Below are 25,038 nucleotides of genomic sequence, written 5' to 3' on the forward strand. Positions count from 1 at the left end.
TCAAATAGGAATAGGAAAAGATTTGTATAGTTACACATGCTGTTTACCGAGATAAATAATTAGTATAGGAAATCACTGTTATATCTTTACGTTCTATAATTGAAACAGACTAAGAGTAAAATATCAATTCTCAGGGCGCCTGGGTGGCTCAGTGGGTTAGGCCGTTGCCTTCAGCTCAGGTCATGATCTCAGGGTCCTGGGATCAAGCCCCATGTCGGGCTCTCTGCTCAGCGGGGAGTCTGCTTCCCACTCTCCCTCTCTGCCTGCTTGTGATTTCTCTCTCTGGCAAATAAATAAATAAAATCTTAAAAAAAAAAAGTAAAAAAAATAAAGACACTAATAAGTTTATTTGAAAGCTCATCATTCTTAGCAGCATTTTTCCCTTGCATAACCATGGTACCTCAGCGTGTGATGTAACGTGTGCACATTTATGATCAGCTTTCAGCTTGTCACACATAGAGACAGTCATTGAAAAATGTAATGCATTAGTCTTACATAATTTACAGTTTTTACTACTGTACTAAGAGCAGTGGGGTTGTTTGTTTGTTTGTTTTGGCAGCATGATTTTTCTCGATAAGGAAGCAGCGTGTTAATTCTATATTCTGGCACTGGCTCCTTAATCTAATCTGTTTTCCTGTCTTGCGCCTGTGCTGTTAGAACATACTATTGCATACACTTACACTTCAAATCACATTTGTTGACAACGTAATTCTAGTTTTGTTTTAGAGATCAGTGTCAATTATGTCTGTCAGCCAGAAACCAATAAAAGAATCCTTCATATCACTATCATGTTTAAATCACACATATATGTTAATTTTTATGTTAATATAACCTGGCATTCTTTAACTGCATTGAGAAAACATTCTGCTAATCTGATTATTGTTCTTACTGTCATAAGCCAGATTCTAAGGACTTCAAGCTGTGGCATCCCTGGAATACTGCACTTGAATCACCTTCTTTGTTACATATACACCAAGCTTTCCAAGCAGACATCATTGATAGAGTCTTTTACTAATATCTTGGCAGTGGCTTATTCTTTTTAGTTAGCAACCAAAAATGCTTCTTTCTCAGAAGACTACAAGGCACTAACATTAATTTTTGGAATCTTACATCTCTTTCTGTTGGCTTTTTAGATCAGTACTCTTTTCTTCAAAGAATTCTTTTGATTTCGAATTTCTTTATGTTTTGTATATAAATGCCACTGAAGTTTTGATGAATTCATTGCTCCATTAGCCAAAACATTTGCAAAGAACTCACTGACTCACTATGATTTTAGCACTGAATGATCAACAACCAGACTCTGTGAGGGCTCATGAAGTAAAAGCAGTTTGAGTTCAGTTGGCCTTTGTTTCTTTGGAATTACTTCCCATTATCATCATGTGGTTTGCTACTGCTGTTGGCATTCAGAAGATGTGTTTTCTTTATAGAAATATACAGTGAGGCTCGTTTTGCTATCAGTACATTAGGATTAAGAAAATAATACCAATTTTACTTTCTTAACTTAATTTATTATTTTTTTAAATTTTTTTTTTAAGATTTTATTCATTCATTTGACAGAGAGAGAGATCACAAGTAGGCAGAGAGGCAGGCAGAGAGAGAGGGGGAAGCAGGCTCCCCGCTGAGCAGAGAGCCCGATGCGGGGCTCGATCCCAGGACCCCGAGATCATGACCTGAGCTGAAGGCAGAGGCTTTAACCCACTGAGCCACCCAGGCGCCCCTTCTTAACTTAATTTAAACTGTAAAGTTAAAAAGTCATACTCAGTTAACGGTTAATATGAATTTAAAAAGTCACACTTGGTTAACAACTAAAATGATTGTAAAAATAATCTATAAAAATAAATGGTTACATTTTAAAAAAATCATTACATTTTATCACATTTTTGGACTTTGATAAAATAACCCTAAACTATCATATGCATTATGTCTCACTGTGCATGACTAATACACTGTGTCACATGTGACCAGCTGGCCAGTTTGACAGTACCCGAATTGGTTTCTGTTCTGGTTAACACAGTGAGTCCACCTGTCATGTCTTGACTGTTGTGACATTGTCAAATTGCTAAACAAATTTGCAAATACTAACTTAGGTTTTCTGTACCCATCTTGTTTTGGACCAGTAACAACTAGTTTTGTAGCCCATATTTCAAGTAGTTCTAGATGTGATTCTGCTCAAATTTTTTAACAGTTATTTCAGTAATATTCTTTATATAGCTTGTTTTACTTGTTCAGTCCAACATCCAGTATAAAATTACACTCTGCATTTAGTCTTTTTAGTCTTTTCTTGTTAAGTTCCTTTTTAAAGCCTTTCATTTTAAGTATTTCATGACACTGACATATACAGTTAACCCTTGAACAACACAGGTTTGAACTGCACAAGTGCACTTATATGTAGATATTTTTTCGATACAATGCAGTACCATAAATGTATTTTTCTTATAATATTCTTAATCACATTTTATTTTATATAGCTTACTGTATTATAAGAATATGGCTTGTAGTACAGATACAAAATGTGTTATTTGACTGTTTGTATGTTATCGGTAACAGTAGGCTATTACTAGTTAAGTTTTGGGAGAGTCAAAGTTACACATAGATTTTCAACTGTGGGGTGGACAGACGGCAGTGCCCCTAACTGCTGCTTTTTCAGGGGTTAGCTATATGTTTTTAGGAGCCCATTTGTTTTGTAGGATGGTCCTCAGTTTGGAATTTTGCGTAGTTTCCTCATGACTAACTTAAGATTAGTCACCTAGACAAATATGTTGTCAATGTTTTGTCTTCCCCAGTACATGACATCAATAACACTCAGCATTGGTGGTGATAAGTTAGACCACTTAGGCAATACCTGTCAGAATTCTCCATTGCAAAGACACCATTTCTCTGATAATCAATCATTTTGGGGATCCATTAGGTAATTCCTGGTGATGTGAATTAGTAATGTTATTTTGCTGCCAGAAATCACACTGGAACTATTTAGTTGTCCAGTAGGGGGTAGCAGAACACTGACAGGAAGCCTTTAATAGTTTGGAAATCCTACAAAATAATGCAGGAGGTGTGTGATATGCCATTAGAAATACATATTTAAAGTTTTTAGAAATCTTTCTTGGCTTATATTACTTCCCATATGTCACATAGGATACCCAAGAAAGATTTATTACAATTTTACCATCAGCCCAACAGAGAGAGTGAGAAAAGCTGGTGAATATCTGTTAGGAGAAATCATTAAATTTCCTGATAAATAAATTTTGTGGATGTATTAATATTTATATTAATGGCACAAATTTTGCATTTCATTTTATAAAACAAATGGATGGTAATTTTATGTACTGGATGGGTATTTGGGAGCCTGCTATTTCTGTCATTTGTCAGAAGAGGGCAGCACCGTGTCTATAAAAAAAAAAGCAACCCAAAGAACTATGCTCAGGGAAGCACCTTTTTTTCTCCCTACAAATATACACATTCTCACACATATATATTTTATATTCAAAAGAAATACAAGCTTATTACTTTAAAAAACATACATTACTGAGATGAATAATACAATAAACAAATGTTCTCTATAAATTCTTCCTCCTAAAGAAAATAAAACCCTGTAGGGGTGCCTGGGTGGCTCAGTGGGTTAAGCTTCTGCCTTCGGCTAAGGTCATGATCCCGGGGTCCTGGGATCGAGCCCCACGTCAGTCTCTCTTGCTCAGCAGGGAGCCTGCTTCCCCCTCTCTCTCTGCCTGCCTCTCTGCCTATTTGTGATCACTCTCTCTGTCAATTAAATAAATAAAAATCTTTAAAAAAAAAAAAAAGAGGGGCACTTGGGTGGCTCAGTGGGTTAAAGCCTCTGCCTTCGGCTCAGGTCATGATCCCACGGTCCTGGGATCGAGCCCCACATCGGGCTCTCTGCTCAGCGGGGAGCCCGTTTCCTCCTCTCTCTGCCTGCCTCTCTGCCTACTTGTGATCTGTCTGTCAAATAAATAAATAACTAATCTTTAAAAAAAAAAAAGAAAGAAAGAAAATAAACCCCTGTTAATTGGCATGTTGGCAGGATTTTTCTTTTTTTTTTTTTTTAAGATTTTATTTATCTATTTGACAGAGAGAGAGAGATCACAAGTAGGCAGAGGCGGGCAGAGAGAGAGGGGAAAGCAGGCTCCCTGCCGGGCAGAGAGCCTGATGGAGGAGGTTTTGATCCCAGCACCCTGAGATCATGACCTGAGCCAAAGGCAGAGTCTTAACCTACTGAGCCAACCAGGCACCCCAGGATTTTTCTTTTTTTTTTTAACTTAAATTGCTTATACGTAAAATTTAGCTGTTGCAAGGAGCCCTCACGTAGGAACTTAGGAAGCCTGAGTTTTAGTTGACAGCGAGATGTAAACTTGATATATGGATTTGAGCATATCTTTTAATATCTTGAGGTCATTATTCTGCTTTTTCTTTTTTCCTTTGTATCAAGTTAAGAGCATTACTACATATTTAAGAAAGGTGAGAAAGAGCTAGTAATGACTGGGAAGAATTTGTAAGTACAAGCATAAGGTAGTGTTGGCATAAAATTAGTCTTTTAGTTTTTTCTAATTATGTTTTAATTGTTAAGCTTTGAATTTTTATCTTTTTGGTTTTATTTTTTTTCCTTCTTGAAAAACGTGTAGCTTGTTAACCTTTGGGAATGAGGAAAAATAGTATATTTTACCCTTTTGATAACCAGCTGAGCCAGTTGGCTCAGACTTTCCTGAGTGAATCACCTTTCGGAAAAGGCCAGTCATGGAAAGTTTCTGCCTAAATAAAGAGTTTTCAGGAAGTCCTAAGTAAGTGAAATGAAGTTAAAATGACATTTCTGCTGATAACACTTGAACTAACTATTGCTAATAGTGGGCCTTTCCTATCAGGGTTCCCTCTTATATATTAGAAGTGGTCTGTTATTGAACTGTTCTCCTCCTTGAAGATATTTTGAGAGCTGAATCTCTTCTTATTGCTTGTTCAAAATGGAATTCTTCCAGTCATACTATTAATGAAGACTAAAAGTCTGCTTGTGTTACTTTGTATTGATTCCCAAGGTCCTGGAGAGAAACAACAGTTTTTAGATGTCATTTCTTTGTGACTTTGGATAGGACTTAATTACCTTGTTTTCGGAATGAGACTTCAGCCCTGCGCTGTGAGTTTCGAACTTCCGTGGTTTTTATTTTCTGTAAGGAGTAATGGGTTTTGCTGGGTTGGGTGGGGGACAGTAGCCTATGGTATGAAGTTGGAGAAGGTGATCTGGACTTAGTTGCTCCCGAGACTAACTTTCAACTGATCTTTAGCCCCGCTCATCTCCTCTCCCTTCAAAGCTTCCTGATATCTCAATTTACTGAGCCTTTGTAGAATACCGTGGTGTAGATTGGCTTGTTATTGGCCATTCCATATGGCTACAGACTTAGATTAGAGAAAACAAAAACCAAAGCCAAGTTCTACTTGTCTGTTTACTTTCTACCTTCAGAAAACTCGATTGGCATATTTTCTCTGTTATATCTCTTCTCCATATCCTTATGTGATTTTGCCTTTATAAATTTGTTTACCACTATTTTGTAGGGTTTTAGTAAGGAGTAGAGAATGAAGTCTGTGTTCAAACTGTCATTTCTAAGTGCAGGCGTCCACTTGTTTTTCATGAGCCATCTCAGGTCTGCCCCAGACTCGACCTAGGGCAAGGAGATTTAAAGTACCTCTTTCTAGTCCAGTAGACTGGGACTCTGCATTAAGCTTTATGTTTGAATGTGGGTTTATTCTGGTCATCTGTATATCGGTGTAGGGAATTACTCCAGAATGTAGTGGCTTTAAACAATTGTGTTCTTGTCATTTTCCATAGTTGTGGAGGGTAGCTGGGCTCTGGCAGCTCTTGCTCGGGGTCTTTATGCAGCTGGAGTTAGTGGCTGGGTGTGGAGCCATCTCAAAGGCTTCCTTGCTCCCACGTCTCGGGCCTGGACTGGATCAGGCTCCTCGGGCATCTCTTTCTCTGTGGCCTTCCCAGATGTTCTGTGTAGCATGGTGGATCCGGAGTAGCCAGGCTTCGTGTGTGGTAACTTGAAGTTTCCGAGTTGCACTCTAGAGGGAGCAGCAGGTGAGAGCTGTGTCACCTTTTATCAGCGGGTCTCCGAAGTGATGCCACTCCTACTGATCTTAGTAACTTAGCCTCTTAGATTTCTGATTTTTTGTTCATGAAAGGTAAATGTGTCTGCCATTGCTAAGGAATGCTATGTGACAGGCCATTCCAAACCTCAGTGGTATACAGCAGTAAGCATCTGTTTGTTGTCCGTGTGTTTCCGGGTGTCTGGGGTTCAGCCAGTCTGCGTTTGGCTCCAGGCTGCTTGCTGGATTCAGATCTTCAGTGTGTGTCCTTCAGCCATCTGGGACCCGCTGGTACTTGAGGCGTATTCTTACGGGGCAAAGGGGAGGAACTCAGGGGCAGGTGAAACAGCGCCAGCATTAAAGCTGCTTTTCCTGTCAGATCAGCTCCCATCTCATCGACCATTGAAACATGTACCTAAACTCAACATCAGTAGGTTAGACAAGTTTCTTCGTGGTCCAAGGGAAGGATATGTGTTTGCTGAGTGATGGTCTAATCTGTGGTGTATATTCTCCCTCTTATTTTTTACTCTTGGCTCCCATTACTGAGAAGGTAATCAGTTTTGTTGTTGGTTTTTTTTACCTTTTTTTTTTTTAAAGATTTTATTTATTTATTTGACAGATCGAGAGAGGACAAGCAGGGAGAGAAGCAGAGGGAAAGGGAGAAGCAGACTCTCCACCAAGCAGGGAGCTTGATGCAGGACTTGATCCCAGGACCCTGGGATTATGACCTGAGCCGAAGGCAGACACTTAACCATCTGAGCCACCCAGGCGCCCCAGGACTCAGTTTTATTGAAGACCGTTTTTCCAGATTTGAACTTGGACAGGATTCTCCATCCTGTATTTTTTTCCACTCCCACATGAGTGTTGTTTAGCCAGCTCGAAGGCATTTTCTTCCATCTTTGGGTTATTTTAGCTGTGAAACAGGAGCATTCTGCAGAATATTTCCAGTTGTTTATATTGTTGCTCTTCTTCTCAAAATAATGCTAGTGTTTTCCTCCCAGAGATTCCATCTCCCCATTGCTCCCCAGACCTTTAACTGTGAGTCCTAATCCGCATGTGAGGGGCAGTGGGAGAACCTTCTCAGCCTTGCCATCCGCAGCCCACAGGAGCCGTGATTCAGCAGTGACCACTGGTGTGTGTGGCAAGCTGACAGAAGAAACAGAGGCGATTTGAGGGAGATCAAGTACATACGTTGTTGTTCTTTAGTGAGGGAAGGTGCCTTTATTTAGAACTGTGGTAGTGGACCTGAATCAGAAACTTCAGCAGCCAGAACTCATTGGAAGCCCACTGGGTGTTTTCCTTGTTGTCACTTACCCCTTTCCGTAGATTTTGTTTCTCTTCTTACTCTTCTTAAAAACTTGACATTTCCCTCCTTGGCACAGGGTGACTAAGGAAGTGGATGCTACATCTAAAGAAGCCAAGTCTTTCTTCAAGCAAAACGAGAAGGAGAAGCCACCGGCTCCTGTCGCTGCAGCGCTGCCGTCGCTCCCTGCCGGGTCTGGGTGAGTGTTCTGGTCTCAGGCTCCGGTGTGCCTGGCGTGCAGCAGAAGCCGTTCTTGGTACAAGCACCCGCTGGAACTGTAGCTGGCAGGGTGTGTTTTCGTTTGCCTTTGCTGAAATGTTTGCCAAAATGGAAGGTGCAATGAAAAATGAGCCTTAGGTTTCTCGTTTGATTCCAGCCTGAAGAAAGTGCTGATTTACAGCGTTGACCACAGAGCTTCATGAACGTGTAGGAGATTTTACATTTAAAAATAATTTTTGAATGAAAATGTCAGCGGTTTATTAGAACTTCTAGTGGAGATTGGGGTTGAGCCCTCAGTCCCATCCCCCAGGGACCTCAAAGGAACATTGGAAGGTCAGAGCTGATTTGCAAGTAATTCTGTTGACACACTGCCGGGAACGTAATACTTTTTCTTTCTTTGTATTTTCCATAGTACTTGAGTTATTTTTAGCTGAAGACTAGAATTTTTTTCCATTGGGGAAAATAAAAATTCCCTTCTTTATAACCTGTACGTAAGATGTAAAGCATCACAGTAAATACGATAAGCCAGGGCGCTAGCCTGCAGGGACATGAACGAGGACTGTGGCCCACTGGCAGCACCCACCAGCCACTGACTCCTGTGGGGAGGGCTGTCTTCTAGAGGGTTTGGGGAGGAACATGTCACCTCCAGGCGCTTCTCTGGCCCTTCAGTCACACAACTTGTCACTTCTTCCTTCCCTCCCTAAACATATGTACTTATCTCATTGCTACGAACAGTAAAATTTTTTTTTTCATTAAAAAAAAAATCATAGGTTTTTCTATCAGGTTATGAGCTTTCCTAGCACAGGCCTTTCTCATCTTGGTAGTGCTGGCTCCACACAGTACTGTGTAAGCTTGTGTGCTCATCTCGGTTGTGTTTACCCAGAAGCCGACCCTGAGACAGAGGTTTGGGTATAGGTCATTTGTGTGGGAGCTGACTCCAGGAAGCCCCAGCAGGGAGGTGGACAGGCTGGGAAGGAAGCCCGGGTAGAATGTGGATTCTGGCAGGTTACTGCCAGTAGCGGCTGGTGCTCCCTCGGTTCTTCTAGTATCTCGGAGAGGTGGTGAAGAACACGGCAAGGGCAAGGATGCTGGGATTGTTCTCCTCCAGCTCCCATCTGTCACTGGCTCAGGACTGCATCCACATGCCCTCAGTCCTCAGGCTGTGAGCAGCAGGTACTTGGAGTAAGATGCGGCTCACCATGTGCTGTGATGGTGAGCGCAAGCAAGTCCATGGCTAGGCCCTGTCCACACCTCCCATATGCTCTTCATTGCTCCTTACCCCAAGGCTTTCGCTCTCACTGGAGTGAGTAGGTGGCAGAAGTCATGTAGCAGTTGCATGGAAACCTAAGAAGGAAAGGGATTTGAGAGCTTGCTACCACGGTGGAAATGATGTAAACACCGAAGAGAGCAGCCGTGGGAGGAACAGAATGATGGGAACAGGGCTCTTCGCACTGGCCCTGCTCAGATTCTAGGCCAGCAGTTTCCAGGCTGTGGTTTACAACCATCATTTAAAAGAAATAAAATGGGGGGGGTTGTGTCTGGATGGTTCAGTTGGTTAAGCATCTGCCTTCAGCTCAGGTTATGGTCCCAAGGTCCTGGGATCCAGCCCCACATCAGGCTTCCTGCTGCATGGGGACCCTGCTTCTCCCTCTGCCTCTGTCTACTGCTCTGCCTGCCTGTCCGCGTCCTGTCTCTCTTTCTGTGTCAAATAAATAAATAAAATCTCTTAAAAAAATAGCATACTATACTATTTGGTAAGTATTATTTCATAAAGTTTTTATACTGAATGACAAAATTAACTAATTTTAGTGAGGGTTGAGATAAAAAAATGTCAGGCTGTAGGCTGAAGCAGCCTGTTTTTTGCCTTGTAATTGTTAAATTGTTTGAAAGGGATTCTCTTCAGACCAGTAGCTTTCAGACTTGATTGACTCACAGTAAGGAGTGCATTTTATAGGATGCCCTAGTACGCTCATAACAATAGATGTAAAAAAGTAAAAGAAAACCTGGTGAGATATTTACCTTTGCTACGTATGATGAATTCTGATTTTCTGTTTTACATAATAGCGTGGATGCTCTGGTTTCTCTTCAGATCGCACAAATCTTTCGCCTTTTACATAATAGTGTGGAATATGTATCATTTTTTTAAAAAAATGTCACGGGCCACTGAACTGATTTCATAATCTACTACAGTCTGAATTTGACAGATCATCTTTTGAAAAAACTTAACCCAAGTTTTTTACTTGGGTTACCAGACGTATATGTGGTATTATTAAACAGTGTCTCTGACATCTATTAAAAGTTTTACTGTAAAAGTTAACTCTGGATTAAGTACCACATAGAAATAAAGGCAAAGTTGCTTGTACCTTAGGGTTCAAGCATTGTTCATTCAACTAGCACAATTCTTTCTTTTAGCCTCCTTGGATATTTCTTTTGATAATCCCCTCTTGATGCTTAGAGATTCTGCTTGGAAACCATGTGTGTTTCAGAAAACACTCTGTTGCTATGATGATGAAGATAACTAGAGGAGGGAGAAGTGGTGGCTTAACAAGATCAGCTTGCCTCAGTCACTGAGTCACACGGCGAAGCCTCGCTGCTTTTTGGATCTGTGCCTTCCTTTCTTAGAAAGAGCCAATAATTCTGAAGGATAAATTGCTGAGATGATATCTGTATTAGGGAGACCCAGCAGGAAACAGATGGCATCCTCAAATTGGGATACTTTGAAGAGAATGTAATAACTCACAAAGTGATGAAAAACCAGAGATAGGATAGTGCGGTGTACTTGGGGCTAGTAATATGGGGCTGCATTACTTCCCCTAGACCTGAAGGGGCAAGAGGGGGGACAGTTTTGGCACTGAAGACAGGGAGGGCCTCCTGACAGGAACCGAGACCTTCATTTGGTCAATGGACTGTGCAGGGGGAAGCCAGGGACATTAATACCCAGATCTCCCATTCCTCCTCTTCTCCCATCTCTTGCCAGGACACTCCATTCTGACGCTTATTAAAATGGTAAGGAAGACATCATTGGGATTATTGCAGTAGGTGGCAGGACTGTCACAATAAGGGAGAGGGATGGGGCTCAGCTCTCAGTACAGCAAAGACAGCTGGGGATTTATGGCCAGGGAGCAGAATGAGGGCAATAGGAAGGTGTCTGAGGATGAAACGTTACTGAGAGACGCCAGGGGTAGGGAGATTTTTGCTAAACAGACTTAATGGGATCCTCACTGAAGGCAGGCTGAGTACATACTCACATGTCGAGGGTGGGGAATGAGGAACTTAATCAGATATCCAGGCTGTTCAGATAACAAGAGCGGAGCATTCTCTTAAAACTGACCTAGGAGGATTCTTGCTAAAATTGGGCTAAATTGTTAAAATGCACACCCAGCAAGGATGGAAGCCAAGACTGAGGCCTAGTTGAGAAGAGGGCTCAAAGGAGCCTGACTAAAGTTTGATGAAGAGTGTCTTTCTCCAGCTCTTCATACAGGACCACATCTGGGACAGAGAGCAGGACAGATGGAATCTAGAGGGACCAACTGGTAAAGTACCTTTCAGTAGATGAATGGACTGCTAACTCCCTTATAAAAGCGTCAAGTGAAATTTCACTAAGTCAGTCAGTTTCTTAATTGAGATCGATTTCTCTGAAGATTTTATTTATTTATTTATTTGAGTGCAGGGGTGGGAGGTGTGGAGGGAGAGAGAAAGAGAGACTCTTAAGCAGACTGTAGCCTAGCATGGAGCCCAACATGGAGCTCTATCTCATGACCCTCAGGTCATGATCTGAATGAGCTCAAACCAAGAGTTGGGCACCTAACCAGCTGAGCCCCCAGGTACCCCCGTTTCTTCGAAGGTGCAGCAGTGAAATGTAACAGAGTACAAGGATATGTCTAACTGAGTAAAAAAAGTGCTCAGAGTTGTCCATGAAAATTTCTGAATAAATTTCTGGATAAATCCAGAAGGTGACCTTTAAAGTTGGCATGATCATTTTTCTGAAATGCATCTCAGAAAGCTTCTCCAAGTTGTAGTTGTGTGTGGAAGAAGACAGGGTCAAGAGGAATGCATCTGATCTGGGGTGTCCAAGTGGGCCCATTTTATCAGTGCAGATAGTAGTATATGCTGCAGCCTGCACATGCTTGGTGTGGGAGTTCTTTTCAGGAGAGAATCTATAGAAATAATCCAATTTATTAAAATAAAATTATTATAATACCTTTCCACAGATGTTTTTCATTTTCATTTTTGAAGTTGCTTCAGTTTATAGAAATTGTCCAGCAGAAACACTTTATTTGTTTATTTTTCTTCTCTCTAAACAGATGTAAGCAATACAGGAAAACCAGAGCAGGAGGGTAAAACATCCTGTCCCACATTCTTTGCTAGCAAATAAGAACAGATTCACAGGAGCAAATGTTTGTAACTGAAAATGCATTTCCTCTACATGTTTAAAATAGCACACTGCTTGGGCTATAAAAAGCCAAGGTTTATGCTTTGGGAATGAAGTAAACCAAACACCCAGTTTTAATTAGAGGCAGGAATCACAGACAGTAAGAAGCGTTCTCCACATTTGGCTGTAGAAAGCACAGTATACTCAGCTTGGTGTGTCTGAATTCCTGCAGTTCCGTGGCTGTAACCCATTGATCCGCTGGATCCATTTCTTGCCCTCCACCCGTCCTGCAGCCCTGCCAGCCCCCTGCCCCAGTCCTCACTCCAGCACTGATGGCCGTTGGAACCCAGCTTTCGCGGGTATTCGGCTAAATCAGCCTTCACCCCCACATCTATTACTCACCTATTCCAGCAGGAGGCTACTATTAGACTTGTTAAAGTTGATAACCCTAGCCACAGGCTAGGCTGTTACACTAAGGGCTTACTGTTTAGTTGCCACCTTATAGATTGGGAATGACCTGAAGCAGCAAAACATTTAAGAATGATAAACATCATTTTCCCATATGGTTTTTGTCTTGTCGTCTTGGTCTTTTGAGAGAAGAGAGAGAAAAAAACGAAGACCTTATCGTTGAGTCTCAACACAACATCGTGTGTGGTGTCAGGTTAGCAATGTTTTCCTCCCGTATAGAAAAGTCAGAATTCTGCACAGTGTCCTGCTGAAGGTAGAAGACCCAGACTAGAGACCTGTGAAGACAGTAGCCCCTGCCTGTTTCTGTGCCTTGTCTGTGCTCAGCGTGTTTGACCAGTTGGCACCCAGGAGCCTTTCACGGGTGCAGCATTCTTCCTGCCTGAGCAGGTACCTTGTCCCTCCCAGCCTCCTTGGACAGGAGTTAATAAGACCTTACTGGCTTTTAAGATTTTGCATTTTTCAATATACAGTCTTCTGATTGAGAGCATTGTGCATGTCACTTAAAGTAGCAAGAATTAGGCATAGCCACAATATTAGGTGGAATCATTTCTAATTTTTGATCAGAATCTCTTGTTATAATGATCAATCAGAGTGCGGACCTGTGTTGATCTTTTTTAAAGCCCCTTTACTTTTAAAGGGGTTGTGTTCTTGCTGAGAAGAACATTTAAAAGCTAGATCTAGGGGCGCCTGGGTGGCTCAGTCATTTAAGCATCTGCCTTCAAGTCAGGTCATGATCCTAGAGTCCTGGGTTTGAGCCCCATGTCAGGCTCCCTGCTCAATGGGGAGTCTGCTTCTCTCTCCCTCTGCCCCTCCCCTTGCTTGTGCTCCCTCTGGGTCTCAAATAAATAGGTAAAATCTTAAAAAATACCTAAACATTTTTTCCACAGGAGAAGGCTTTGTTTCCAGCAAGAAATCTATAGATGAATTTAAAAAACAACTCATTAGAAAATCTGATATTCTGTTCATAAATGTGACACATTATTATTTTATTTTTTTTATTAATTTTTTATTTTAATAAACATATAATGTATTTTTATCCCCAGGGGTACAGGTCTGTGAATCGCCAGGTTTACACATTTCACAGCACTCATCATAGCCCATACCCTCCCCAATGTCCATTTCCCCACCACCCTCTCCCTTCCCCCCTCCCCCCAGCAACCCTCAGTCTGTTTCTTGAGATTGAGTCTTTTATGGTTTGTCTCCCTCCCAATCCCATCTTTTCATTTTTTCTTTTCCTACCTCCCCCCAACCGCCCCCGCCTTGCATCTCCACTTCCTCATATCAAAGAGATCATATGATAGTTGTCTTTCTCCGATTGACTTATTTCGCTCAGCGTAATACCCTCTAGTTCCATCCACGTCGTCGCAAATGACAAGATTTCATTTCTTTTGATGTCTGCATAGTATTCCATTGTGTATATATACCACATCTTCTTTATCCATTCATCTGTTGATGGACATCTAGGCTCTTTCCACAGTTTGACTATCGTGGACATTGCTGCTATAAACATTCGGGTGCACGTGCCCCTTCGGAGTACCACGTTTGTATCTTTAGGATATATACCCAGTAGCGCAATTGCTGGGTCGTAGGGTAGCTCTCTTTTCAGTTTTTTGAGGAACCTCCACACTGTTTTCCAGAGTGGCTGCACCAGCTTGCATTCCCACCAACAGTGTAGGAGGGTTCCCCTCTCTCCGCATCCTCGCCAGTAAATGTGACACATTATTATGTTCCTTATATCCCTATCCTAATTAATCCTTTAAAAAAATCTAGGTCTAATTATTTCAGGTATCTTTACTAACAGAAAAGAAAGGACCTCCAAGTTATTCACAGTAAATATATTCATATCAACAACAAAAAAGACAAGCTACCCCAGAAATCCTACTTTTATCTCCTGGTTTGATACCCTTGTGAAATGCCTGGTCAGTTGGCATGTGCCCCTGTTCCTGGTGAAGAGATGTACATAGGTTACTTTTTTTTTCTTTTTTAACATTTTATTTATTTATTTACCAGAGAGAGAGAGTACAAGCAGGGGGAGCAGCAGGCAGAGGGAGAAGCAGGCTACCTGACAAGCAAGGAGCCTGATGCAGGACTTAGTCCCAGGACCCTAGGATCATGACCCAAGCTGAAGGCAGATGCTTAACCTGAGACACCCAGACGTCCCAGTGAGGTTCTTTTAATGCCTAGAGAATGGCCACTCCAAGAAGAGGAAGATCACCTTGTTTCAAAAGAGTAAATATCATGATTAAGGGCATATTGGTAATTATTATTATTTTTTAAAGATTTTATTTATTTATTTAACAGAGAGAGATAACAAGTAGGCAGAGCGGCAGGCAGAGAAAGAGAGGGGAAAGCAGGCTCCCTGCTGAGCAAAGAGCCCGATGCGGGGCTCGATCCCAGGACCTGGCATCATGACCTGAGCCAAAGGCAGAGGCTTTAACCCACTGAGCCCCAGGAGCCCCCGTATTGGTAATTATTTTAATAACTAAGATGATTGGAAGAAAGTGGGTATTTCAGCAGGTGACCTGTGATATTATATAGTCTTAAAGAGAACAAATGGTATTAGTCAATTTAATGATTTAAAATTGGATGTGCTTTTTTTTTCTTTTTAGGAACAGCTTTATTGAGCTATTTTTATTTATTCACCAATTTAAAATGCACAGTTCATTGGTTTTTAGTATATTTGCATAGTTGTGTGTTTGTAAAGCTATGCAAACACAGTAATTTCCATCACCCCAAAAAAGAAATGCACTCTCTCTCCATCCCTGCCTATCTCCCATGCTCTCAGACAACCACCGAACTTCCGTGTCTAAGTTTGCCTGTTTGGACATTTTATAATTGGAATTGGGGTCATACAATATTTGTCCTTTTCTATCTGGCTTCTTTGATTTAGCATACATAATGTTTTCAAGATTTATTCGTGTTTCTGAACTGCATACCTTTTTATGGCCAAGTAGTACTCCATTGTATGACTATGCCACATTTTTTTTACCCATTCATTAGTTGATAGACACAGAATTGTTTCCACTTCCTTGCTATTACAAATAATGTGTCTCTGAACGTTCATGTGCAGGTTTTCATGTGGACATGTGTTTTCATTTCACTTGGGTATGTACCTGGGTGTGGAATTGCTCGGCCATATGGTAACTTGGACACGCTCTTGTGTAGGAGAATGAGCCATAAGAGAAAAATCCAGGAATGTTATGAAGGGTGGGTGCCTTGGGTGCCTAGATTTCTTCCACTGTGATTTCTCTGAAGCATGTACAGTTTTGTATGTAAGCTCTGGCTATAGGAAAAAAGATGGATGGAAAACTATGATGTTCTAACACTATTAAAGCAATGGCTAGAAAAAAGGTAAGGCAGTTTCCTTCCGTCTTAATTAATTCTAGAAGGAGGAAGAGTGGTTTAAACCTTTTGATTTGCTCCCACAATGAGGTTTAAGCTTTCTACTTGGTGAGATTTCCTGTTGGATGATAATTTGGGATTTTAGTTTGGTTGACTCACGACCGGCCCTGTTCTTATTTTATTGCTGTTTGTAAATGGATGTTCTTGACCTTACCACTAACTTTTGGATTTAACTTTGTTATTCTTAGTGGTTGTGGTGCTGTCAGTAGGAGGTGTTCAGAAATGTGTGGTGAGATATTTTGGTTGTCACAAGACTTGAGGAGACCACACTGGTACTTGGTGGGTGGAGTTCAGGAATACTAAATATCTGCATGGCTTAGGACAGTTTGTACAGGGAAGAATTTTCTTTTCCAAAATCCCCTTAGAGAGACACTGTTTAAGGGAGCTGGAGTCCCTCAGTTATATAACCACCGGGCTTTTCTTCAGTTTCTGGTTTGAGACTCCACTCCAGGGCGGGCATTCACAAACTGGCAATCCACGGACCAAGCCTGTCCTTGGATGTTTTTATTTGGCTGGTATTTAAAAACCAGGAGGCTAACAAAAATCTGGATTACTCGCTTTTCTTTAGAAATGAGAAGTTGTGCCATTGCCCTCCGTCTTCCCTTACAGCAGCAGTGAGCTGGAGCAGAGTGGATGGGGTTTGCCCTTTCCTGGCTCAGACTCAGCTGCTTCGCTCTTCCTGTTACCTGCTGGGTTCCTGCTGTAGTCAGGTGTTTTCAACACTGGGTTGACATGTTTCCCTTCAATGACCGGATCAGTTTCATTTTGGCACCAGTTTGTCCTTTAGATTAAATATCAGACATATTATCTTCTGATGCTGCGTGTTAAGTGTTTTTTACCTTTCTTCAAAAGGATAAATAGCTCCTATTGACAGATTTCCAAATTTAAGGCACAGTGCTAAGTGTTTCACATGTATTATTTTATTGTATCTACATAAGATACTTTTAAGAGGTGGGTGCTAACTTGGTACCCATTTCACAGACCCGGAAACTGAGGCTCAGGGAGGCACCATTGACTTGTAGAGTTTCTCTAGTTGATGGTGGAGGTAGGATTCCAGTCCACATCCATTTGAGACAAGAGGCTGAACTCTCAGCCGCTGTGTCATACAACCGTTTTTTCTTACCCACCTAATTGCTCTTTTTAGGTAAGAAGTATTTCTTCAGCTTTATAACTAATGGGGGGCTCTTTGAAAGCTATTTTGAATTTTTTTGGTTTTTTTATGGTAATGAGATTAATGTTTCCTCCCTTTTCCTTTGTAGGCTTCCCCCGTTAATAACCACAGCTAATTCAGGTCTCCTGTATTGGATTTCAGTCCCGTTCGTTACTCTCTCATGAAATTGAAGGGGTAGCACATTTTAACCCACTTTTTAAACTTTTTTTTTTTAAGATTTTATTTATTTATTTGACAGAGAGAGAAATCACAAGTAGGCAGAGAGGCAGGCAGAGAGAGAGGAGGAAGCAGGCTCCCTGCTGAGCAGAGAGCCCGATGCGGGGCTCGATCCCAGGACCCTGAAATCATGACCTGAGCCGAAGGCAGAGGCTTTAACCCACTGAGCCACCCAGGCGCCCCGGGGTAGCACATTTTAAAAAATGTGTTGCAGGTAAGTTTGTACATTGATAATCTGTCAGCAAGCAACAGTGAAGCTGTGGACAAGATGTGATCAGTCGGCCAGGGATAAGAGCAGTAATGGTTATTACAGCTTCTGGGTGGTAATTGGCTCCTACTGAGGTCTGAGTCCTACACTGCAGGCAGCTTACGTGAGGGTGTTGCCAGGAGAGCCAGGTGGGAGATAATCCTTGCCCAGTTGGGTTCAGTGCCTTTCTTCTGGCAGTCATTTGTCCCAGGGTAGGAGAATAGCTTTTGAGAAGATCCTACTTTTTTTTCTTTAAGATTTATTTATTGAGAGAGAGCGAGCAAGCATGAATGAGAGGGACAGAGGGGGAGAGAGAGAGAGAGAGAGAATCTCAGGCAGACTCCCCGCTGAGTACAGAGCCCCATGCGGGACTCAACCTCACAATCCTGAGATCATGACCTCAGCTAAAACCAAGAGTCTGATGCTTAACCAACTGTGCCACCCACATGCCCCAAAATGATTTTTTAAGGACCTGCTATGGCCGTGGAAATGATGGATTCTGGCAGTGTTGGTGGTCCTGCTTTTATCTTACTTGGCCCTCCAGTGTAATGTGTTTTGTAATGGGGCAAGAAAACTCTGCACTGGACTTTCACCTTCACGTTCTTCAGTGGATGCTAATTATTTAGCTTCATTCAGTTTTAGCTCATCCTTTTTCTTTTTTTTTTTTTTTTTAAAGACTTTTATTTATTTGACAGTGCGAGAGAACACAAGCAGGGGAATGGGAGAGGGAGAAGCAGCCTGCGGGCTGAGCAAGGAGACTGATATGGCTCCATCCCAGGACCCTGGGATCATGACCTGATTAGAAGGCAGACACTGAAGCCACTGAGCCACCCAGGTGCCCCAGTTTTAACTTATTCTTAACTTGCTTTTTAAATATACCTCTGTAGGTTTTGTAGGTACAGAGTAAATGAGTTTGAAGTTGAAATTAAATTAATTCCCTAAAGATTTCCCCATGAATAGTTGGAATATTTTGAATTTATTAAAGGTTATCTCATTCACATTCTTGATTTGAAGATATTGTTCCAGGCTAAGCTAGGAACCAGAATAATTACAAAGGGAGAGACTAGTAATATTCTTTTTTTTTTTTTTTTTTTTTTTTTTTTTTTTGGTTTGGGGAGAGGAGGTTGGTAGAAGATTTGACCAGTTGGGTCAAATAGTAAAGTGCCAGCCAATGTGAGCGTCTAAATGAGATCTCAAACATAGAAGAGCTTTCAAAGCAAGAAAATTTTTCATTTGTGGTCACCAGGATTGGGGTAACCTCTATCAGTTTGGATTGAATACCTACAGCAAATACTGTGAACGTAGGAAGTGTCCCTAGTGGTTTTCAAGGTTGCCCACAGTGGAACAGATTCTAGTGTTTTTAGAAAATCCTTAGAGGATTTGTACCTTATTACACAGAGCAGCTTTCTTCCTTTTGCTCTTATCATTGAGTTATAGTGCAGCAAGTTTCAAAAATCTGAGTTTAAGAACAGGGTGGCTATATGTGTTATAAACTTCTAAAATTTTGTTTTGCTATAGGGGCGCCTGGGTGGCTCAGTGGGTTAAGCCTCTGCCTTCAGCTCAGGTCATGATCCCAGGGTCCTGGGATCTAGCCCTGCGTCTGGCTCCGTGCTCTGTGGGAAGCCTGCTTCTCCCTCTCCCACTTGCCCTGCTTGTGTTCCCTCTCTCTGTGTGTCTCTCTTTGTCAAATAAATAAATAAAACCTTGAAAAAAAATTTTTTGTTTTGCTATAATACTGTACCCTTGGTTGTACCAGTTTTCTCTTGGTGTGAAATTCAAGTCAGGAAAGTACGTGGGGTGCTTTGCTGGGAGTGTAGGAAGAATAGGAAGGGTAGCTGAAGTTGTGGTGTCCACGGAGTTTCCTTGGCATGGTCATTGGAAATTGACTTGGAAACAAGGTTGTGGAAACCTTTCTTTAAGGAGAGAATTGTGATGCTCTAGGAATGAAGGGGAACTATTTTGCTTACCTAATAAAAATGCTGATTTGTTGAGTTCATTGTTTCATGTGCATTAGCTTCTTTTAGTGTACACTAGAGGGCAGAACCCCCCTGGAAAAGATATTTCTTTGGCAGGGTACAAGGAGCTTGGAGCTTTGATATATGAGTGCTATACAGTTTTCTTTGCCTAATTAGATTAGTCTTTTGGCATGAGATTTCTGTGTGCTACACTGTTTCTACATTTTTCCTAAATTAAATTTTGTTTTGTTTTCAACTCTACCATTGTGCTTAGAAAATGAAAGATGGTTTTTCTTCTCTCATTTTTTCTTGGAAAGGCAAAAGCTTTTTTTTTTTTTTTTTTAAGATTTTATTTATTTATTTGAGAGAGAGAGAGAGTGAGACAGCATGAGAGAAGAGAAGGTCAGCGGCAGAGACAGGCTCCCCGTGGAGCTGGGAGCCTGACATGGGACTGGATCCCAGGACTCGATCCTGGGACTCCCGGATCATGACCTGAGCTGAAGGCAGTCGCTCAACCAGCTGAGCCACCCAGGCTTCCCTGCAAAAGCTTTTATCATTGTTTGCTTTTTTTTTTTTTTTTTTTTTTTTTTAAAGATTTTATTTATTTATTTGACAGACAGAGATCACAGTAGGCGGAGAGAAAGGAGGAAGCAGGCTCCCCGCTGAGCAGAGAACCCGATGCGGGGCTCGATCCCAGGACTCTGGGATCATGACCTGAGCCGAAGGCAGAGGCTTTAACCCACTGAGCCACCCAGGCGCCCCTGTTTGCTTTTTTATTACAAATAAGAAAGTAAAAATGACCCATAGTTCCACCACTTAAATTTTTTCAGAAAAGAGGAATGAAATTTCCTTGCCACCTGCCTGTTCTTTATTCCCAACCCCAGAGGCTAACACAGTTGGTATTTATTTTTGCTGACCCCCCTCTCCAAGCAGTCAAAAGTATAACTTCTGACTCCCCAGAAACTTAACCACTAATAGCCTATTGTTGACCAGAAGCCTTACTGGTAACATAAACAGTTGTTTAACACGTATTTTAAATGTTACATGTATTAGATACTATATTCTTATAATAAATAAGCTAGAGACAAGAAAATCATAAGGGAAAGGAAATGCATTTATAGTACTGTCCTATTAAAAAAAAATCTAGTATGGGGCGCCTGAGTGGCTCTGTCTTTTAAGCATCTGACTCTTGATTGCAGTTCATGTCTTGATCTAGGGTTGTTAGTTCAAGCCCCACATTGGGCTCCACTCTGAGCAAGGAGCCTAAACAAAAGAACAACAAAACCGCGTATAAGTGAACCTGTGCAGTTCAAACCCATTAAAACAAAAATGGAGTGTGTTAGCCTGTAACGTGTATTTTTTCTTTTTCTTTTTTTTTTTTTTTAAAGATTTTATTTATTTATTTGACAGACAGAGATCACAAGTAGGCAGAGAGGCAGGAGGAAGCAGGCTCCCCGCTGAGCAGAGAGCCCGATGCGGGGCTCGATCCCAGGACCCTGGGATCATGACCTGAGCCGAAGGCAGAGGCTTTAACCCACTGAGCCACCCAGGCGCCCCACGTGTATTTTTTCTTAACAGTAATATTGGTCATCTTTTCAGGTTCGTATAAACATCTATATATTCTTTTTTTTTTTTTTTTTTTTTTTTTTTTTTAAGATTTCATTTATTCATTTGAACAGACAGATCACAAGTAGGCAGAGAGGCAGGCAGAGAGAGAAGGGAGGAAGCAGGCCCCCTGCCGAGCAGAGGGCCCGATGCGGGGCTCGATCCCAGGACGCCGGGATCATGACCTGAGCCGAAGGCAGCGGCTTTAACCCACTGAGCCACCCAGGCGCCCCAACATCTATATATTCTTTATCCCTGCATTGTACTCCGTGATATAAATATTCTGTGGTTTGAGTAACCATTCCCTTACTGATGAACATTTAGTTTTCCAAATTTTACAATTATGAATAATTCTCTAATGATCCTTGCACGTGCATTTTTATGTTCTCATGCTGTTGTTTCTGGGGAACAGATTCTTAGAAGTGGGGTTGCTGGGTCATCAGGTAGATGCACCTTAAATACTATCAGATGCTGCCAAATAGGCAGTACCCATCTGAATGAAGTGGCTCTGGTATTAGGTGAGAGGGCCCTTTCCGCACACCGTGACTCCAGTCTGTCAGGGCGTTCTCCATAGTCGAGACATTAACTGGATTTTTCACAGCCTCCTGGTTTCATTTTTTTCAGGACAACCTAATGCTATATTTCTGTATATTGGCCAAATGTCAGTTAAGATTTGAGTATCGCCCATAGGTAGACTCCATACTGTATCCAGTCATCACAGTTAGCCAATTCTCAGTCATCTGAGAGTTCAGTTATAAAAATCTGAGTTTTATAAACACTGAGAGAAATTGTAAGCCAATTTAAGAACTAAGTATTATTGGTCCATTAAAGTGCTCTGTGCTCGCTCTTAAGTCCTTAATGTTCGAAGTTAGTATTCCCAAATGTTTTAAAGTCAGTGAAGAATGTTACTTATCCTAAGCATAGCAGTCAGTGATTCATGTTTTCTGATCAGGTTTTCATATAGGCATCTTGCTACCATTTCATGGAAGGTTGTGATCACACAGAAAGATTCATATTAGGTAAATATTTTAATTTGGATCAGGGAATTTTTCTTATGGGAGAGGCCAGGCAGATGTGTTCTAATTATTTTGGTCAGGGGTTGAAAATCAGTGTGATCTTAAGTCCAGCACTTCCTATATTCATTTGCTTAGCCCTGGATTCTTGCCAAAACGGCAACCCAAGGGAACCTATGATAAATTTAAACTGAACTCACTTAAAACTTCTAAACGAGGCTAATATTTCTGTGTCATTGAGAAAATGGAAGATTCTGAACAAGCATTAATCTTTAGATCTAATAATTCTGGATGTATGAGACCCTAAAAAAAGTCACAGGCTTTCGATTATTAGCCTCTTCTTGAATTTGAAAAGTGGTACAATTTCAGTTGCTGCTAATTTGAGAATGAATGGGAAAAACCCATGAGTTGCCTTGGCTTCTGCTTTAAACTGGGATCTTTTAGCCCAGTTGCTTGTGAGATAGATGGTGAGCTGTAGGAGGGAGAAACCAAAGGAGGAGAGTTTTCTCTCCAGTCAGATGGAGCGTGACTTGTTTGGACCAGAAATGAGAATCAGATCCAAGGATAACCGTGTGCAAAACACTATTGATCTTGGTCTCTTGTCTAATGGCAGCGAGCTTTAAAAAAAGATTTGAGAAGTTCCCTTTAGAACAGTAACCACAAGCATCATGTCTGCTTTCCAGCCGTGTTTCTGTGTTGTGCTGTGGGTGAAGTAATTCTGAGTTTTTTATGCCATTTCAGAAAGTCATTCCGATTTAGCTTTGGTTGGACCAGTCTGAACCTCAGTTTCTCAGTCTTGATGTGGTGAAGCCAGCTTTCCCATTGGGCTATAACTTCGGTCAGCTGTGTGTTTGACAGTATTGCGTAAGAACCAGCCAGGCAGAATTCCAGCTGCATGAAGGGCTAGATTTTAAAGTATCTGTCTTTATGAAATTGGAGTTGTATTTTTTTTTAAACCCCTTTGAGGTAGGACTTTGGTTAACACCATAATGAAAGCAAAGCATTGATGTTTCTTAGCCATGGTAGGGAGCGTCTGTGATAAAGATGTTTATTTTCCTTATATTTTATCAGTTGCTGACGAAATCGGTTGGCAATGGAAAATGAAACACAAGTCCTTTCTCCCTATGATACACTGTCTCAGGCCACTCCTTCCTGATAAGACTGGTACGCCTCTGAGCTTTCTGCTGCACCTTTACCGTATTTGTTGAAGGTTTTCTCAAGGTTCACAGACCTCTTCTCTGTGCATTTAATAATACCGTTCCTCTACTTTAAAGCTTTACCGGTCTCTTTGATGTTGGTGATTCTGTGCTCTGCCCTTCCAGTACTGCCTTTCTCCTGAGCTCCAGACCCGTATTTCTTATTGCTTACTAGAAATTTATTTTGAATTTCCTTGACACGTGTACACTGGTCCAGCATTCAGCTGATTTTCTCTGAGTCCTCCCATTTTACAGAGCTGAAGAAATGGAGCCTGTGAAGTTAAGTAGCTTGTCCAAGGGAGAGGGCGTGGACTAGAATTAAAGGCTTCTTTCCAGTCCAGCGTGGTCATCTGCTGGGCCAAACTGCCTGCCTGTCTCTGGAGGAAAAAATGTGCCACCATTGTTCCCCCAGTCACTCAGGGCGTGTTGGGTTATTTCGCTTTCTTTTCCTTGCCTCCCCAACTGCCCAGTCCGTTCAGAGCTTTTAATTCTGCATTCACAATGTCTGTAAATACTCATTCCTATTGTTTTTGCTCCCTCGTCTCCCCTCTTTCTCTCTGTATTTCATCTCCATTCCCATTTGCCTTTTTTCTGGATCTTAAGCATCTGTCTCTGTGTGGTTGGAATATTTTCTCAAGGTTTGGACTATTGTAATCATTTCCTAAGTTTACTTAAAGGCTGCAGTCCTTCTTCCTGCATCCACCCTGCATGCCACTGGTGGGATAATTTGGCAGAGATTCAGTTTAGATTATGACACTTGCTCAAAAGTTTGATACCCACGTACAGTTACGTTCACATTCTTTGGTAGCCTGATGTTAGTGAACGCCGTACTGTAGCTGTAGCCAACCATACCTTGTTCTGAATTAACTTTGACAACCAGAGAGGAGTCCTTCCCTTTACCCATCTTCTCCTCCCTCAGCTTTATTCAGCTCTTCTCTCCTCTCCCCTACATGCCCTCATCTCTCCCCATCGATTGGAATCCTGCTTCTTTCTCAAGCCCCATCTCTGCCCTCATGCACTCTTCCCTGATAACATGCCCTCCTTGTAGTTCTTTTCCACTAACGGTCCCTTAAATGTTTGACCATGAAGTATAGTTATTTTATTCCTTCTTATTTGTGCCCTACAAGGAGTAGAGGCTCTTTTAAGCTCTTCTCTTGACTTTGGATTTCTGCAGTTTTAATACAGTGTGGTTTCATGGCTTTTGAAAGTTCTGAAAAATTCTCAAGCATTGTCTCTTTGAATATTGCCTCTTGGGCATTCTACCGTCTTCTTCTACAACTCCTGTTAGGTGTATGTCAGATCTTCGCAGTCTGCCGTCCATGTTATTCCACTTCTCTTTGGTATTTCTAATCTCATTATTTGTCTGAGTGGCCTTCCAGTTACTTCTGTTTTCCAGGGCTTTGCTTTTCCTCAGCTGTGTCTGATCTCTTTTAATCTGTCCATTGGGTTTACTTCAGTGGCTGAGCACTTGATTTTTTTTAAATTCTGGGGATTTTTTTGAAAAAAAATTTTTAAAACTTTATTTATTTGAGAGAGAGAAAGAGTGAGAGAGCACAAGTGGAGTGAGGGGCAGAGGGAGAAGGAGACTCCCCGCCCCCCGCCAAGCAGGGAACTGACATGGGGCTCTGTCCCAGAACTCTGGGATCATGACCTGAGCCAAGGGCAGATGCCCAACCAACTGAGCCACCCAGACACCCCTGTTTGGTTTGTTTTCAAATCTGCTTGTTCTTTTTCCATAGGATCTTGATTTTGAGGCTTTCTTTTATATTTGTAATCATTTTAAGTGT

The 25,038-nt window shown here is 41.6% G+C and overlaps 1 protein-coding gene across 3 annotated transcripts in view; it reads left to right on the forward strand.

Moving 5' to 3' along the window:
- CFDP1 (craniofacial development protein 1) overlaps positions 1–25,038 on the forward strand; it is a 128,041-nt gene that overhangs the window by 15,107 nt on the left and 87,896 nt on the right. For all 3 annotated transcript variants that reach the window (XM_080829271.1, XM_080829272.1, XM_080829273.1), the window contains exon 5: positions 7,467–7,586. In XM_080829271.1, coding sequence (XP_080685397.1) covers positions 7,467–7,586 — 120 coding nt within the window. The remainder of the gene's footprint in view (positions 1–7,466; positions 7,587–25,038) is intronic.

Source organism: Martes martes (genome assembly GCF_963455335.1).
Source record: "Martes martes genome assembly, chromosome: 17".
Lineage (NCBI taxonomy): Eukaryota > Metazoa > Chordata > Mammalia > Carnivora > Mustelidae > Martes > Martes martes.